General features: G+C 36.3%; 1 protein-coding gene across 8 annotated transcripts in view; it reads right to left on the reverse strand.

The window, feature by feature from the left end:
- MTMR2 (myotubularin related protein 2) overlaps positions 1-20,294 on the reverse strand; it is an 87,229-nt gene that overhangs the window by 2,770 nt on the left and 64,165 nt on the right. For all 8 annotated transcript variants that reach the window (NM_001257894.1, XM_015115456.3, XM_015115458.3 and 5 more), the window contains 7 exon segments: positions 449-625; positions 2,400-2,513; positions 5,925-6,017; positions 9,226-9,432; positions 11,925-12,110; positions 13,884-14,072; positions 14,824-14,973. In NM_001257894.1, coding sequence (NP_001244823.1) covers positions 449-625; positions 2,400-2,513; positions 5,925-6,017; positions 9,226-9,432; positions 11,925-12,110; positions 13,884-14,072; positions 14,824-14,973 — 1,116 coding nt within the window.

The raw sequence follows: 20,294 nt of genomic DNA on the forward strand, positions 1-20,294 counted from the left end.
CCAAATACAACAAATAATTAACACAATTAAAAGTCAGTAGTCAGAAGAGTCCCTATTATTTACAGGTTTTTAGTCTTAAACAGTTCTAAGTAGTTAATATTCCATAAACATATTCACAGTAGACCAGAATTTTGTTCAGCTTTTAACTTTCCTAAAGCTACTTTCTTCAGCTTATTAAAACAAGACCCCCTAGAGGTTATCCAGACAGAGGAGGGAAGATGCGAGAAAAGAGAGCAGTGATATGTCTGATGTCATACAAGCAGTCCTAAGAACCAGGTATACTGATTACCCTGCCCCAGTATAGTACTTTTTCTACTATACAGTTGTAACTATCGATGGGTAAAGAGTAAAGTTTCAAATATGCACAGATAATCTTTCCAGCTGCTTTTAAGGGACAAAGTTGCATTGTATGAATGAAAATTCCCATTGTATATTGTACAGCACATACCTGTGGTTTCATCCGTGGATTCCACCTTATGTAATATCCTACCCAGAGCTCTAGGTGGCGCATGCTGGCTACTGGATAAAGGACGTGATTGGAATAGCTCCCATAGAGAGGATTAGTGAAGTCTTCCGCCTGGCTATTTATGTAAGACCACAGTGACACAGTCCTTTTAGGAAGATTCTGTAGGCAGGAAAAATAGGTAAAGATTATCCACCACCTAAGCCATTTACACTTGAGATGAAATTTGTAAAAAAGTACTTTGTCGTCATTAAAATCTCTTTAGAGGATGTGGACTTGGAGACTTCAGTGATAAACCAACTTATATTAAAATCAGAGGGTACTGGAAAACAGTCTGCATTTCCTCAGATACCATATGATCCAACAATTCCACTCTTGTACCTATCCAATAAACGGAAGACATGTCTGTACAAAAACTTTTTTATAGATGTTCAAACCAGCATTATTCATTAATAGTCAAGAAGTGGGAACAACCCAAAAGTCCATCAACTGATGATAAGTAAAATATATCCACACAATGGAATATTATTCAGCCATAAAAAGAAATGATACACAATGTATGAACCTTGAAAGCATATTAAAGGAAAGGAGCCAGACACAAGGTTTACATATTAAATGACTCCATTTATATGAAATGTCCAGAAAAGGCAAATCCAGAGACAAAAACATTGGTGTTTGGCAGGGCTGAATGGGGAGTGACTATTAACAGGTTTTCTGAGGTGATGAAATGTTCTGAAATGAAAATGTGGTGATGGCTGTACAACTCAGATATACTAAAAACCAGTCAACTATACACTATCAAAGTGAATTTCATGGTATGCATATTAATTTAAAAAAGTATTAATTTCAAAAGTTTTTTTTTTTATCAATGATTCCTACCCAAGGCTCTCAAAAAATAAAACTATCTTTGAAACTTAGTTATGCTATTTCTAATGAACATTCCTTAAGTTATTGAGTGCCTGCTATGCATAGAAATATTTATTGCATGCTAGACACTGAAACATAAGGTGAATTTAAAAATTTAATACCTGCCTTTAAGGAAGTCTAGGAAATACTACATAGCAGTTCTGTGGCATTTTGTATCGCTTATTTAATAATCTTCAAATTTTACAAAAGGAGACATTAACTTCCCCAAGCAAACTGTTACAGTAAGTGATAGATCCAAGATTTGAACCCAGCAACTGAGCTTCAGTGCAAGTACTTATTCCTACTGTGCTTTATTAAATAAAACATAAACTACTTTATAACCACATTTTTTAGAATGAAAGTTGATGCAGAGGGAGATACTAATCAAGATGACTAAGATGTTGATACATAGGATAGACAAGTTTTGAGAAAGACGTAAAACTTGAAATGTAATCCTTACACCATTTCTTCTTAATACCAACCCCACTTAACAGTGATACCTCTGGGGAAAAGTGGGATAACGAAAAACTTTAACTTTCCACATATTATCTTTTATGTGTTTGAATTTTTTTACAGTATTACTCTACAACTTAAAAACCTCAAAAACTTAACCTAAAATGTCTCCATAAATAGGATATACTTGGGAATTTGAGCTGCCTATTCACTTGAATATACATTTTCTGCTAATTAAATTTGTCTGCACCTACTGTAAAGGATTTCCATTCTACATAGAAAAAAATGGTACACTGGTGCTCCCTAGATTTCACATACTTCAGTTCTCTTTAGCAGAAACTACTTCCCACCCATGAACTCATAGCAGACAGATAGCTAGCACCTTCAGCCTTGTGACAAAGATACTTCAGAATATATCAGTTCCAGATCTATGGAAGGAAGCAATCAATATTATAACATGTAAGATAAAGTATGACCCAAAAGAATGACTTCAGTTGAAATCTATCACAGAGTACATTCTTTTAGGGAAAAGTATACAGTAGAGATAGTATGGGTAAGGTCATGTTTCATATTTTACCTCTTTTCCTCTCTGTTGTTCACTATTACAGAGGAATGTTCCAAATAAGCAGCTGTATAGGTGGTCCAAAATGGTAATGAGAAAATACTCATTGAATTCAAATGCGGTAGGAAACTGCAAATCGAACATCACAAACACATAAATTAAGACATTCTTCAAGCATACTCATCCCTGTCATGGGTAGATCCTTTGAGGTAGTATTTAAAAATAAGTTAAACATTCAAATCTACATTATTCCAAACCATTATGGCATTATTTGTATGATTTTCTTTTCAAACATCGTGTTATCACTTTAACGACCATGATGTTTCTGTATCCGCTGTATCTGCTAACCCTAAACTTGCAGGCTGAATTTTGACTTATGCAATTCTGGCAACTCTAGGCATTCTCTGCCAAAAATGACCACAAACAACATTAAGATTCTTTAAATTTTCAACAACATAGTTGTTTTTCTAAGGATTACACAAAAAAATGCCAATAATGTCTCCAGAACATGTTAGCAATACACAAAAGTAAACATCTAAGGCAGATAATTTACAAGTTAATTAACCTATTAAATACTTAGGTTGCTGAAAAAGTAATTGCAGCTTTTGCCACTGAAATGGCAGTTACTTTTGCACCGACCTAAACTTTTCAGGGAACATCCATCCCATCAAACCAGAGTCCCTTGTAAGCCACTATTTTAGCAGAATCTGACAAAAAGAAAATTCACTCTCTAACCCAAGCCAGGGGGCTTGACTGGATGTCTTAGTTTTACACAACACAATTTTAGGGGACTAATGAAATAAAAAATTACAAACCCCCGTAAGTTAGAAGGTTTCGTTTAATCCATCCTATCTAATATTTCAGAATTATTTGAAAGCTTATATGTAAGGTTCTACCAATTATAGGGCTGTATGTAAGAAATTATATAAATATTTAGATTGCAGACTGTGAAAATACACATTGCTTCCAAGTTTTTACTTCTTAGATCCCTTCCTTTATAGTGGAGGAAAATAGTATAAACGGCATGTAAATGGAACAGGGATGAAAACAACTTTGCCTTGAAGTTTCCTACATTTTAGCAAGTATAGACGGGATAACATGACAGATTTCCTAACAATAAAGGGCCCTTAGTAGGCCTTGAATAATTTTTGTGGCTGTGAAGCTGAATGAAGCAGATGATCAAGCAGAAGATGACCAAGCATTTCCACAACAAAAAGCTAATTGTAAAAAACTCAAATTCCATTTATTCCTTTAAAAAATAAATCCCATCTCCTGTATTTGTTCACACTCTTAACAGCCTTTTTATATAGCCAAATATGAATGCATCCTGAATCACTAAATAGCAATCCCAAGGATCTAAGCCTGTGATTAGTTTTTCATCTTCTTGGCAAAACTATTAGCTCAGTTATGAGAAGACAGCTTAATCAGTAGGCATTTCCTCACAAAGAAACTAAAATAGCAGGGCATTAAATGCAGCTATTGCTTTTAAAATCCTAAGCAGAAGAGAACTATTTTGTTTTATTTACATGTTTAAAATCTAAAAGGCCCTTCAACAACTGCTTCCTGATCTCAGGACTGAGGTGACAGAGATGAGGACGGAAATAGGAGGAGAGGTATAGAATCTGGCTATCATAATATAGTTGGTTCTGTTTTGACAAATGTGCTATTCAGGTCTCTGTACTAGTATTCAAGTATTTATAAAACTGACAATTGCTAACAAACGTTACGACTAGCTAATATGCTTTATATTCAGGAAGAAAATATACAGAAAAACACTAGGTGTATAAAATAAAGACAGCTATAAAGTATTTTAGGTTCTATCAAAAATACAGATTTAAACTGATTTTCTTTTATTTAGTGCCATGCTCAAAATTAGAGTTAAACTACTTTTAGATAGAGCATATAAAAAGTTAACAAAATTAAAATTACTAAGGAAGAAATGTATTATGATGTACTCTTCTCCCATCCAAGTGCTCACAAGGCCTGACCCTGCTTAGCTTCCAAAATCAGATGAGATGGGTGCATTCAGGGTGGTTGGCTAAAGATTATCATGTACTCTTCTTTGCAAGAAATTGGTAAATGTGCTTTTTTTCTAACAAACATATCAGAACTGATATTCAAACACATCGTTTCCTTCAAGGTATTCACTTTGGAAAGCAGTACACACAACCATCAACAATACCACGGTTTCAAAGAGCTTTCCTACTCCTTTCATGGCAATTTGATTTTTGCCAACAGTCAAAGGTTATTTAAAACTGAATATGGTAATAGTCAAAAGTGGGGTCCTAGTGTTTTGGGTCACATATCCAAAAAAGGATTGTAGGGACTTAGGTAGTTGATACACTGCCTCAAAGCCAATTCCAAAGGAAAAAGTCAAACCTAATCCAAGAAAGAACTCAACATTGTTAAATTAGGTATATAGCACCTCTCCCTCCCAGCTCCCAACACACTGAAGGTCTGATTTATAAACCAAAACTGAATTGCATACACCTTTTCAGTATATATGCTAAAACACTAGTCTCATCATATTGTAGTCATAGCTACAAAAATGCTTCATTTAACCCAACATGTTTCTAAATAATTCACCCATGCAGAAATGCTTATGGAGGCAAGGGACTATTAAATATATAATTGATTATTTCACCTGATTACCATTCATTTTCTTTTATTGAAATAGTATTTTATTGAAGCTAAAAATATGCTCCTAAATAAATATGATCCAAAGCCAAGCAGAGCCAGCACTTGCCCTACTTTAAATTCATATGGCAATCTAAGTGCAAACAATTCAGACTTCCAGTTGTTTTGGGGTCTAATAAAGCCTTAGGTAAATAATTACCTCCCAATGAGCTGCATTCAACAGGGTTTCCAGATGGTTTTTCTTGAGTCAGAATTAAATCATCTTTTTAAGACAGTGACCCCTTGCCTCATTAATAAAGTCATCTCACAGTAAACCAGGTGTTTTCTCAGTCCCCTCTGCTCTTTCCAAAAGATTAAATTCATTTATATTAATATTTCAAATTTGTTAGAAGTTCTAAAAGCCGTAATAGCTCGCTCCATGCCAAAAAATAAAAAGAACTGAATGTAATATGTGCCTCCCTTGTTATGCTTCCTATATAAACATTTTTCCCTTAAAATACAAATTTTCAGAACGAGCAGATGGAAAATTTTAAAAAAATTAACAGTTAAAGTTACTTAAAAGATTTGATTTTGCTTGTGATACCTAGCTTATTTTATCTCCACTCTTAGCAATATGAGCTTCTAGGTGAGCCTATTTAACACTATTTGTTCAAAACAAAGGATAAAACCTCTTGGGAGTTATTATCAATGCTACTCATTGAAATGCTAATAGAATCAAATTGTCAAGTGTTAATCTTTAACCTGATTCATAATGTGACAATAAATAATAGCTCTCACATGGACATGGAGATGTTACAAGAATTTCCATTTAATGATCTAGAGGATAATCAGTGACCAAATCTCCCCACTCTGACAGGAAAACTGAAAGGAGATATATAAGAATAGATAGGCCAGATAAATTACCTGTCTTGTCATCTGCCAGACACAGTCAATAAATTGAAGAAAAACAGGCGATCTGTCTGCATCTGCATGGTTCTTATCTCCATGGCCAACTCTCTGAAGCAAAAAGTGAAATATATGAACTTTGGGGGAGTTTTCATGTTTTGGTGGAAATAATTTTTTAAAAAAATAATAATTGGTCAATAGTCTAAAAATTTTCAAAGTCAGGTTCTGTGGTTCACACCTGTAATCTCAACACTTTGGGAGGCTGTGGTGGAAGGATCACTTGAAGCCAGGAATTTGAGATGGGTCTGGGCAACATAGCAAGACTCCATCTCTACAAAAAATTTTTAAAAGCCAGGCATGGTGGCATGCACCTGTAGTCCTAGCTGTTCAGGAGGCTAAGGTGGGAGGCTGGCTTGAGCCCAAAAGTACAAGGCTACAGTGAACTATGATTGCACCACTGCACTCCAGCCTAGATGACAAAGCGAGGCCCTGTCTCAAATACATAAAATTTTTCAGAGTCTTTTAAAGAGCATTGCAAAGTAAGTAAAAAATCACCCACTAGCCTGCCAAGCAGAAATCTATTAACATTTTGATGTGCAAACTGCTGAGATATTTTCTGACACAAGTGCTTGTAATACGAATTACTACTCTGTTTAATAAACCCAGATGCTAAAAAGGTTGCTAATAAAAGATGGAAGCAGTCAGAACTCAGAGGCCAGATTTTTGTCCTAGAGATTTTAATTTCTCTCTTTGAGAAGTAAGTTACATGGACACTGGCCTCAGAAAGCACCACTCTCTGTTAATGCCTTGACCAGTAAGTGAAGGGTACCCGCTATCTTAGCGCTGATGTGTCTTTATTAGGAGGAACCCTATTAGCACACATCTTAGAAAACCTGCCAAAAATGCTTGACATCCACCCTTCAAGCATGCAGTCATCTACCTAGTTTCTCAGTTATTTCCTCTGAGGACCTTTGACTCAGATAACTGAAAACAGAATCCTGCTCCTTACCCAAAGCAGAAATTCTAAATGTGTGGTCCACAAACATCCAAGGGCTGTGAGGTCAAAACTATTTTCATAATTTATTAAGACATTATTTACCTTTTTCAGTGTGTTGGCATTTGCACTAATGATGCATAAGTTATGAAGGATAAAAATTCTGGTGCCTCTGCAGGCATCAAGCAGGGCAATGCTTGTAATTAAAACTGTATTCGTACCCACTGTATTCTACCACCAGACACTCGCAGTTAAAGAAAGGAAAAAAATCGATTTTTCTTATGCCAGTGTGCTTAACAAGGCAGTAAAAATCACTAATTTTATTAAATCTCATCCCTTAAGTACACTTTTTTTTAATGGCCTGTGTGACAAAACGGGAAATATGTGTAACTCTTTGCTGCTGCACGTAGTATGGTAGGAGACAGCACTTTCTCATCATTTTTACTTGAAAGAGAAATCAATATATGCACTGTGCTTAGACTTAAAAAGAGTTTTTTTTGAAAATGTACAATGTGAATTATCACTGAAAGGAAAACAACTGACAGTATTTGTTGTCAATGAAAATATTCAAGCTTTTGAGTGAAAACTCAATTTTTGGAGAACTTTTGCCCACCGTAATGAGCTTAAAAATACTTGAAGGCTTTTCTGACAAAATCAATGGTGGTGATTAACAAGTGTGATTTTATGGTATTATATGACGAAATGCATTTACATTTGGAAGATTTGTGTAACTCAATAAGCCAGTACTTTCCAAATAACCAATATGTGATGTTACAAAACCACACATGGGTAAAAGATCTATTCAAAATGGAAGCGAGACCAATGGAATTTAATGATTAAAAAAATTCATTAATTTGATTTTGGATTCCATATAACAACTAACCTCTAAGAAACTACTGTTTATCAAGTTCTGGCATAGTATCAAAGAAGAATATCTACAATTCCCTGAAAAAGCTATTAAAATACTTTCTGCTTTTCCACTTACATATCTGTATGTGGTTAGATTTTCTTCATATACTTAAAACTCACAAAACAGATTGAAGGTAAAAATAAATATAAAATTCAGCTATCTTCTATTAAGCCAAACTCATTAAATTTGTAAAAGTAAAACGATGCCAGTCTTTTCATTAAACTTTTTGTTTTGGAAACTATTTTTCCATTTAAATATTATTTCTGTTAATATATAATAGGCTTACTTCCTAAATTAAGAAATATTTTTAAATTTTTTTAAATTTAATTTTCAATATGGCAAATATTGATAGATATAACTCACATAAAGTTCTCTGGGTGACAAGTTTGGGGAATTAGGAAAAAAAGCTATCCATAATTGTTAACAATGTAAAGGGGGTCCTAAAACCAAAAAGTTTGAGAATCATTACATTAACCTTGTGAGCAAATCCTCTTGCCTGGGTGCCCTTTAATTGTCAAAATTCTATTTTCAGAATATAACTAGGAAAAAAAAAGAGGGGGAGTAGGTAACCAGAGTTAGCAATTTAGGAATCCATAGCAACTTCAAACACCCCAAAATGTTTGATTTTGATCACATTTATATGAACATGTGCAGCTTTGGCTGACTAAAACTTTATTCTTTGAAGTAAAAGTTTGTTTTAAATGGCCATTTCATGATAAGTACATTGTGTAGAGGGCGGCAAAATGTGAGCCATCTGAATAAACACCCAGGTGCCCAATTTTATTTAACAGTTCAAGTTCAAAAGAACAGACTAACTTTAAATGTCTCTTTCAAGTTACAGTTGACCCTTGAACAACACAGTTAGAACTGCACAGGTCCACTTATATGCAGATTTGTTTCAGCCAAATGCAGGATGTGGAACCCACATACACAGAGGGCCGACTTTACGTGGTCCCTGCAGGGCCAGCTTCAGAAGTTCAGTGTGTGTGGATTTTGGTCTATTCATGGGGTCTGGGAACCAAGCCCCCACATATACCAAGGGACACTGTATAAACACTGCTAGTATACTCTGGTAACTACTGGATACTAAAGGTTAACATTACAGACAGCATCTGGGTAAAGACCCTTCTAAAAGTTTTTCAATTATTTAGGAAAACGCCTGCCCAGAAACACCCATAGACAATCACTGAATGATATATGATGTTTCCCAGTGGAGATCACAGAAAAGACCGGGTCAGATGCTTGACAAATAGCTCTGGCTCCAGACTAGTCATGTTAGGGATATCCTAATGCTTTCCAAAGCAAGCAAAAACGTTTGCCCCACTAGATAAATGATAATTTCGAAGAATATCTTATTTTAAAAAACGTATTTTTTTCACATGCCTTGGTATCAAAAGTCAAGGTTCCTTACTTACTAGTTGAAATCGATGTCCAAAACTTAGCCATTCTTTCTCCACAAGGACTTCAAATCCTCGGATAGTTCGATAGTATCCATCCAGCATGAGCATGGCAAGGGAAGTGAGCTGAGCTGTGCGATCCCAGCCATCACTGCAATGCACTACCACAGACGTCTTCCCTGATTCTACCTTGTCAGCAATCCTAAGAGCCCCTGCAAGAATAAGCTGGAAAACAAATTTTTTTAATAAATACTTCCTTCTTCAAAATTTACTAATAAAGCTTATGAGGGATCACTATTTCAATAACATGAGGAAAAACATTTGTCCCTTCCTAAGAATAATTTTTTTAAATGGTAGAAGATACATAAATTTTGCTTTTAAAACTAGAAAAACCTCATAATTGTTGACTCCTATTAATTTGCCCAATGAAATAGCCAAATAAAAAGTACCTTTGGGTGCTAAATAAATCATGGTGTAAGATTCTTCTTAGAAAAGTTCTAAAGAGATCTGTTTCTAAGAATCATCAAATATTCCATCATCTATTTAAATAAAAATAATTGATATGGAAATTGAAGTTTTTTTATGATTTGAAACAACGCTTACTGAAACCAAATTGGGACAAGTACGTGAAAGCAATAATACTGGATCTCTTTTGAAATATTCTATAGCATTTATTGTATTGTTTTGACTAAAGATTTTTATGTCACAAAGCATATAGCAAGCATAGTATAAACTTTAGAGTGAGCTACTTTTCTGTAACACTATGCATGAAAATTCACAGATTAATATGTCAATCTGTTATTTAAAATAACTTAAGCTCTTATTTTTTTAAATATGCAGAAATCCTTTACAAAATAACTTACCTTTTCTGAAATCGATCTTGAGTTAAAACTAAATTATTAAAAATAATTAGATATAACCAAGAAAGAAACACAAAAGTATGGTATCTTAAAAAAAAAAAAAGGACAGTACAGCCTATTCTTCCCTGCAATGGCCATATCGTATTATACCTGAAAAACAGTATAGTTCTACCTACACAGATGAGAATGAAAGAAAACAGATTATTAAGCTTGGAAATATCGTAACCTTCCCTCGATCACAGCTATTAGCATATTCTGGAAATGGGGTACTATGACGATCTTGACATCAGGATATCAGAGGCATTTGTAAGCCTGAAGTGCCTAGACCCCATTCTCCAATGATCCTAATTCCATATTTTAAATAAATTCCACCTATAATTCTAGTGCATATACAAAGTTAAGAATCACTAACCCAAAGGTTTAGTTACGATTGGTCAGGAAGAGTTATACAAAGTAGTAATCGTTCATTCATTCGTTAAACATTTATGGAGTCCCTTACTAGAAGGCAGATACTGCTCTAGGCACAGGCCATACAGCAGAGAACAAAGTTCCTGCTTACTGAAGTTTACATTCTATTTGGGCAAGGCCCACCAGTCACAAATAAACAAGGAAATATACAGTATACCAGATGGCAATAAGTGAAAACCCTCCATAGAAGTTATAGGGAGTGCTGGTAGAACTCTTATTTTGTAAAGAGGCGGGGAAAAGCCTCTCTCAGGTGATATTTGAACAGAGACCAGAAGAGAGTGATTGAGTGAATAAATTTTCTTGGTGTGATAAGGATTGGGGGAGAATAAAGTAGTTTTGCCCAACTATATGTCTTATACCTCCAGGGAAATTTGATTCTGTTATAGCCAGCCTTTTAGAGACCATGTTGTAGCTGGAAATTAAATACTTGGAGTTTTCAGAATCAAACACAGAGATTTATGTTAGTTCCAAATCAAGCGTAAGACTGTATATTTACACATCACATAATTTAATAAATAGGCCACATGAACATGCTGAGTAGTGTTTATACTTTGTGATTTTCAAGCTTCTAAGCTTCTCAAAGCGGAAACAATAGTAAAAGTGGTCTATTTAAAATTCTTAACTCAGTTTGGTTTTCTCTTCAATTGTCTGAACTTCAGAGATTTTAATGTGAGTAGAAGTATCGTTCTTATCATGAAAGAATGCATTTCCCATTACCTCATAATATTTATATATGTGGTTACATAAGTCTATATTTTGGTGAGTTATGTTACTGACAGACCATATCTGAAAATATGATAACTATATTAGCATGTTAGGTAAATTAGCACTGACATGTGCTCTGCAAATGACTTAGCACTCAGTGTGGCTCATGCAACCATTCCACCTCATTTTCCTGATCAGAATGGTTTTCACATATCATGCAACTAATATTTATTGGGTACCTATTCACAGATAGTGCTGCCCTAGCTCCTGAGAAGACAAAAATATATATATAGGATTTATCCAGTCTTGGTCTTCATAAATTAGCAATATACATTGGTTGACACACAAAAGCAAACAAAGTACAGGCTAGTTCCTGACTAGATAGAAAGACAGGGTAAAGAGTTCAGAGAAAATGGAAAAGGATGCAATCTGGGAAGACTTTACGAAGAAATGAAATATGAACTAGAATCTGAAGGATGGTTCGAATTCAGATAGGATGGCGAGGGGGAACGAAAGAAGTACAACAGAACCAAATGCACAGTATAAAAAACCAATTCATTCAAACATTAAAATTCAGTAGTAATTCCAAGTATCAAAGCATTTACCCATTTTTCATTGTTAAAAGCTAATATAAACAAAGGAGTAGAGAAAGTCTTTGTTTGGGATACAGTAACACACACCCACCTTAATATGTTCTAGCCAATGAGTAGATTCTAAGTTAGACAACCAGTGAGTTTCCTCAATGTTGGGGTACACAATCTCCTTAAGTTTTCGTAAAGATTCTCTCATAACATGAATATTGTGGATATCCAGAAAAACTAGTTCAGCATTTTGATAGGCATCTTCACTTTCATAACCTCCACCCTTTGCCTGGAAAAAAGCACACATCATGGAAAATCATAAATGAATGCACATCTGTGGACAAGTGACATAAAATATCCAATAGCATAAAAGATGATACATATTACTGGAGACCAGGAAAACTCCACGGGAAAATGGATGGCTCAGGACAACTTATTTAGCACAACCACTCGCTTCCTCATGTTCTTCTTTACCAAATGAATATATACGTACTCTGACTTGCTCATGTGGCCCGTTATTAAAATTAAATGTGAAACACATATGAGGGTATTTAAACATTGTAAAGCACTAAATTTTCCCAGCCCATACTTCAACTTCTACCCAAGCATAAGTTCTTATAGAAGACTTCCTTTCATATATACTGAAATTACCAGACTGTAAGTTTCAGGTGCTGCGACCGCATATCTGGTTTACCTATGCTGCTTCACCTCCCTGCCTCTTCACCTCATTTTAATCTTCATATCTAAGAAATAAACTCTTTGCAATCAAAATGACCTGCTTCTTTTTTAACCACATAATTCTTTTTAAATAAAAAGAACAAGTATAAAAGCACAGAATGCTATCATCATGAATGTTCTCAAAGACTGAAATCTACATCTACAGAATAGAATGAGAAAATATTTGGTGTTCAAAATAAGCTATGGCTGGAAAGAAGAACCTAATTTTTCTGGACTTAATCTTTTTATATTTCATGAATAAAATATTCTATCTTCTACCTAACTCATGTGTAAAATCATACTTCTTAGAGCCCTAATAGAAACAAATGAGGAAAATACTGGAGCAGCAAATATAATTATATAAAATTAAGTGATCATATGACCCACATCTTTGAAAACAACAGAACCCACGAACTCATAAACAGCAACAAATTACTGAAAGAACAGAAGTTCAGCTTCCTTTCTGACACTGAGAGTGGGAAATCATTTGGCACAATTATAGAATTAACAGTGTTTCAATGGATACCTGTTAACAAGGATTACTTCTGAAGAGTGGGAATAAGAGAGGAACTTTCAATTCAAATTTGTTGCAACATTCTAGAAAGACAGCAGCGGTAACAACTATACAGAACCTGTCACAGAAACACATAGAATGAAAATGTCCTGGAATCAGGTAGTGGTGATGGTTGTACAACTTTGTGAATATACTAAAAGCACTGAAATGTACACTTGAAAAGATGAGCACTTTTCAGTAATGGTACCTGCTGCTGTAGTCAAGTTGTTATGTCTTCTCTCTCCTTCCCTCCTCCTATAGATTTGGTCAACTGAACCAAAATTTCAATTTCCATAATGCTAATATTTATTCTGCTGGAACAATCAGCTACAGCTGACTGTCAGTCAGTCTGAATAACTTGTTCAGGTGGAGGACGGTCAGAAGAGGGCACCACTAGTCACTGAGAACACTAGTTTGCTATTCCTAGAGCAGGACTATACAGGGACTTCAGTGAGTCATAAACTCAGTTGTCAAATTTGGAGAAGTGGGAAACTCAGAATAACTGAACACCTAGTTATTATGTAAGTAAGCACAAGGTTATGCATTATTTTTTATTAAATGATGTTTGCTCCCAAAACAACACTGTTAACTATTATTCTCATTTTTACCAATAAACAAATTGAGGTCTAAAGAGGTTAAATAACTCAAAATCACACCATCAAGTTGAAGAGCCAAGACTAGAACCTATATCTTTACCAGTGTAGAGCTTGAGCCCTTTTTACTACACTGTGGCCCTGCCAAACTCAGCTGATCCATGAAACCATAATTATAATTACTAAGAGACCATCTGACCTTGTTGGCAACAGCATTAACACTTGGCCGGGCATCAAATATAAAGATTTTGTGAGATTGGGCATTGGAATCCATGATAGCTTGAAGGTATTTTTCATCTTCTTTGCTTCGCTTTCCACTCACTCCAACCATGGGCTGGCTACACCGAGTGACTGTGGCTTGACTTTCAGGATGAATCCATGATAAAACCTTAATGAGGAAAAAAAAGGTAACACACCTTTTACATACTTCTCTGTTTATAATTCTCAAAAACAGTACTCAATAAATCTCTGCTTTCTAATTGGATCCAAAGCCTGGCCATGAAAGGACATCTGGGGCTGCTAGGAAAAATTATCGCCTTTCTTTCAAGCCAATTCTGGCATGTGGAAAACTTGGTCTAATTCTTTAGTCAGATACTGATTTAGGAAAGTCGTTGATTACTGGGAAATGTTACCTCCTGGAAAAAATACTTTGAAACAGGGCTAAGTAAACCCCACTTAATATATTAGCAAAACTGCTCAGTTCTAAAAGCCTTTAGAATCTATGAATTTTGTACCTAAAATTATTTAAGCTCATCTTTCTAAGATCCAGTTATAAATTTGTAAGGTGTTCTTTCTAGGACTTAAAAAAAAAAAAGAACATTTATCACCATGACTAAAGAATATACAATAAGATAAATAGTGACTAATACACAGAGCAAACTTTGCTTTTCAGTGAAGAATCATGCAATTCTGTGCAGTTTATCTAATACCCATATCACACTCTCCGGAAGCCTCTTTAATCTAAGTCTTTCCTCTAGTTTTAACTTTACTAAATAAATCAATCTCCAATATCCCCACGAAAGACCTGCTGCTGTAGCTATTTATATCCTGAATCCATTCTCCTACTCATTAATCTCAGCATTACGTTGAGTAAAAAAGCACTTGCAAAGGCTCATCCAAACTCCAAACTTCCTACTTACTGGGATACGGCCTCTTGATCTGAAGGATCCCACTCTCTTTAATTCTTCGTCAGGAATATTTGCTGGCACGACCAGGAGGGCAGGGTATGTATCACAAAGTTCATATCGTTCATTTATCTTTGTTATTCTCCAGCTTTCATTTGGAATTCCCTACATGTGAAATGAAACATAAGACAAATTACTATCTAACTAAAATATTAAGCGACACCAGGACAGAAGTCATCCTGTTCAATCTCTCTGACCTCTACTGTCCATCTCCTAAAGTGCTGGGATAGCTGTTGTCAGCCTGTGGTACCAGGCTTTTAGGATTAGATATTCTGATATAGGGATATGTATTCATTTGTGGAACCCAATTCCCAATTTGATGTTAATATAACAGACATTAATTCACTAAATACTGAGTGTGGGCTTGTGCTAAGCATATTCAGGAGGAGGGAGGAAACATTAATACTTCAAATGTTCCTATTCTTTTTTTGAGACAGAGTATCGCTCTGTTGCCCAGGCTGGAGTGCAATGGTGCGATCTCAGCTCATTGCAACGTCTGCCTCCCGGGTTCAAGTGACTCTCCTGCCTCAGCCTCCTGAGTAGCTGGGACTACAGGCGTACGTCACCGTGCTGGGCTAATTTTTGTATTTTTAGTAGAGACAGGGTTGGCCAGGATGGTCTCAATCTCCTAACCTCGTGATCCACCTGTCTTGGCCTCCCAAAGTGCTGGGATTATAGGCGTGAGCCACCACACCTGGCCAAATGTTCCTATTTTTTTTTTTTTGGAGACAGAGTTTCACTCTTGTTGCCTAGGCTGGAGTGCAATGATGTGATCTCGGCTTACTGCAACCTCTGCCTCCCAGGTTCAAGGGATTCTCCTGCCTCAGCCTCCCCAGTAGCTGGGATTACAGGCATGCACCACCACGCCTGGCTAATTTTGTATTTTTAGTAGAGACAGGGTTTCACCATGTTGGTCAGGCTGGTCGTGAACTCCTGACCTCAGGTGATCCGCCTGCCTTGGCCTCCCAAAGTGCAGGGTCTCATTCAGTTTGACTGGATGATTGACTTTGTTGCCATTCATCTATACAAAGAAACATCAGAAGTCAGGCACCAAGTGTCCACCAGAGTACTACATACAAAGCTATCACTTATATATGTGAAGTACATTTTTCACTCAGGTACTAATGGATTTTGCTAATCTAAAATATATTAGAAAAGTAAGGGAGGCATGCAAGGCAAAATAAAAGGCAACAAGCAAGAAAAATGTTTAAAACAATTTTTTAAAAATATATCAACTATTGAGCTCTCGTGCTTCTTCAACATCTGCTATTTTATAGTGTAGTACTTCACATTATAGGATTACTTAATAAGACAACTGAAATTTTCCATCCTTCACTGTATACAAAATTCAGCTATTAAATGATTGGACTTAAGAAAATCTTTTAAATTTTATGATCTCTGAAAATTCTTATCAAACAAAAAGACAGAATTGAAAGTGAAAAATACATTTACTGAGCATCTATTATGTGTAGGCACTTTGCCAGCCTCTTTACACCCAAACACAGATGTATTTTACTGTACTCAGGTTTCATTAACTTCATTTCATAAAGAAACTATGGCACAGTTTGTAATTTGGCCAAAGCTATACATTAGGAAGTAGCAGAGAATTCCATGACCATTCCAAATCTGTCCTTTTTATATAAAAGTACATTATTCCTCAAGAAAAATTTACTATCCTAGTTCACTAAATTGTTGTAAAAATCTCATAGAGCAGAATGTACTCTCCTTTAAAGAAGTATTTCTCAAGCTGTTGCCAAACACCCAGAAGGATGTTAAAATTAAGAAAGAAAATTCCCTTCCAGCAAACACTCTCAATAGCGCTTCTATTTATCCCTAACCGTTCTTTCATTAGTACCTTACATCCTGTTTACCCCATATAATTAGCCTGGTCCCATCTTGCTCCCTATGGTCTACATCTTTCCCTCCCTCCTGATTTCCTTGACTTCAGATATTCTGGACAACTTTAAGATGAAAGTTAAACCCTGCACCAGGCTGCTCATTATCTTCATACAGATTTTTACCCGTGACTTATTTCCACAAGTAAAAGGCTTAATTAGAGGTTTTTAACAAAATATTCACGTGCTGGCCGGGCATGGTGGCTCATGCCTGTAATCCCAGCACTTTGGGAGGCTGAGGTGGGCAGATCACTAGAGGTCAGGAGTTCAAGACCAGCCTGGCCAACATGGATGAAACCCCATTTCTATTATACAAAACTTAACCGGGAATGGTGACTCATGCCTGTAATCCCAGCTACTTGGGAAGCTGAGGCAGGAGAATTGCTTGAACCCAGGAGGTGAGGGTTGCAGTGAGGTAAGATCACGCCACTGCACTCCAGCCTGGATGACACAGCGAGATTCCATCTTAAAACTTATATATAATATATATATACACACAATTCACTGTACTTTTTAGTATAGCATGTGAATATATACTTATATATTTCATATTTTATATATACGTATATATTTTTTATATATACGTATATTTTCACATGCTATACTAAAAAGTACAGTGAATTGGCAAGTTTAAAGAGATGGTATTCATCCAAGAAACTTGGTTATCGTCTTTAACTCCTCCCTCTCCCTTATCCCTTACATCCAGTCAATGACCAATTTCTATGATTTTGCCTCTGGAAATACCAGAAGTTTGCTCACTTTTTTCAATTCTTACCACCACTTCCCTAATTCAGGCCATTATCACTTCTCTCTTGTCCCTCTATAATCCATTCTCTACACTGCCTCCACAGTAATCTTTTAAGATGCAAAAGGGATTATGTCATTCCTTTGCTTAAAATCAATGGCTACCTATTGCTTTTCATATAAAGTATGAAGTCCTTTACCAGACTTAGCAAAGCCCTCTACAGTCCTTTCTCCAGATCTCTCCCTTGCCACCATATGCTCTGGTCTAGTCTATATCAAACGTCTTTCAGCTCCCAGATGGCTTCATGTTCTCTCCCTACAGTACTTGCTCTATCAGACTATTCATTACATTATATTGTAATTGTTAATCTATTTGTTTGAATGCTCCATTGAACACAAACTCTTTGGGAACCTGGACTTTATCATTTTGTTTCATATTTTAGCCACTAGTATTTAGAACGTATTATATGAATTTGATAAATGTATAAATGAATAAATCAGTGAACCATAGGAAGTTTCCATAAGAAGCAAAATCAGTTTCCAAAGTTTTCTTAGAAAACATGCAGTCAGAGCTAAGAAGGTCAGATCACTTGAGAAGCATACATCGGAGAGCCTAATGCACCATCCCCCAACTTAGAAAGGTACTCTCGTCTCCCACTCCACTTCCCATATCCTTGTAAAATCACTACCAGGAGGACCACTGTTCTCATGGGGAATGTCACATTATTCAGGTAAGTAGCAGGGTGGGGTAGGAATGAGAACCACTGACTTAAATTACCTTCATGGCTACCTCATTCTTAGATATGCTGACACGCCTATCTTCACTAAAAACTGCCTTTCAAGCAGAAAACTGGAATTGGCTAGCCCTCAGACACTTTCTTTGTAGACAGTACTAAAAATATACTGACAACTATTGATCTTTGGTATATATCTACTCTCCAAACAAAATCACTGCCCTTCAGTATCCACTTGTCAGGGTCAAGTTATTACACAAACAAACTGAAAGGATTATGGCTTTCTTAGTTACTTATATTCCAGTTCTAAGGATAAATTCTGTTTCCCTTGACTGAAGTGACTGTTTTCCAAGTTTGTTAAGTAATGCATGTAACTTTTGTTGGGTATTTCTGCAGGAGACCATGCTCGTTACCTTTTTTGTTTGTTTCTTGAGATAAGGTCTCTGCACTCTTCACCAGGCTGGACTGCAGTGGTGCAATCACAGCTCACTGTAGCCTCAACCTCCAGGGCTCAAGCAATCCTCCCACGTCAGCCTCCAGAGTAGCTAGGACTTCTGGCATGCACCACCACACCTGGCTAATTTTTGTATTTTTTGTAGAGATAGGGTTACACCATGTTGCCCAGGCTGGTGTCGAACTCCTGAGCTCAAGCAATCCTCCCACCTTGGCTTCTCAAAGTGCTGGGATTACAGGTGTGAACCACCGCACTGGGCTGCTCATTATCTTTATATAGATTTTTACCCATGACTTGATATTTTTCCTTTTTTTTTTTTTTTTTTTGAGACAGGGTCTCACTCTGTCACCCAGGCTGGAGTATAGTGGCACATTCATGGCTCACTGCAGCCTCGAGCTCCAGGGCTCAATCAATCCTCCTGCCTCAATCCCCCTGGATAGCTGTGACTACAAGCATGTGTCACCACACCTGGCTAATTTTTGTATTTTTGGTAGAGACAGGGTTTCACCATGTTTCCCAGGCTTGTCTCGAACTCCTGGGCTTGAGCAGTCCTCCTGCCTTGGCCTCCCAAAGTGCTGGGATTACAGTTGTGAGCCACTGTGCCCAGACTGATGACTTGATTTTTCTTGGCCTTATCCACAAATTCCATAGTCCTGTGTATAATCACTACATATTGTATATGTCCTTCAAGAGTAAATTAAAGAAACATTCTCCTATATGACAAACCTAAACAGTTATTAATAGCTTTGCCCATTTTTATTTACTTATTTTTTGAGACATGGGGCATCTCACTGTTGCCCAAGCTTGAGTGCAGTGGCATATTCACAGCTCACCACAGCCTTGATCTCCTGGGCTCAGGTGGTCCTCCCATCTCAGCCTCCCAAGTAGCTGGGACTACAGGTGCACGCCACACCTGGCTAATTTTTATTTTTTTGTATAGATGGGGTTTCACTATGTTGCCCACGCTGATCTCAAACTCCTGGGCTCAAGTGATCTGCCTGTCTCAGCCTCCCAAAATGCTGGGATTACAGGTTTGAGCCACTGTGCCCAGCCTTTGCTCATTTTTGAAGAGATATAGTCTGATTTCTTTTAACACTATTAAGTGTAGATCTATTGAATGAATGTGGCTATCATTTTTTTAGTGGCAGCACATGATAAAGCCAGTCATAATACCTGTTTTTCAGAGCCTCACAACGCAATAAATATAATAATCATCATTTGGATAGATTTTTACAGTTTACAAAGTGCCTTTCTATATGTTACCAATCCTTCAAACATCCCATAATGTGGTATCTATCACCAAGTAAAAAATGAAGGCAGTGTGCCATAAATGACTCATTCAAGAGCCTACATCTAAGTGTGAGAGTAAGAACTAGAGCTAAAATTCAAAACTAAGTCTTCTAAATGTGCTAGAATTACAGTGTGGTGGTAACTGCACAATTTCGTGAATATGTTAAAAAGCAGTGGACTGTATACTTTAAAATAGTAAATTTTATGGTATGTGAGTTATATCTCAATTTAAAAAAACAGAAAGGTCTGTATGTTTGAAGATGGTACCATCTCCAAAATATATTAATGAAAAAAGAAAAGCAGAGAAGA

Source organism: Macaca mulatta, chromosome 14 (genome assembly GCF_049350105.2).
Source record: "Macaca mulatta isolate MMU2019108-1 chromosome 14, T2T-MMU8v2.0, whole genome shotgun sequence".
Lineage (NCBI taxonomy): Eukaryota > Metazoa > Chordata > Mammalia > Primates > Cercopithecidae > Macaca > Macaca mulatta.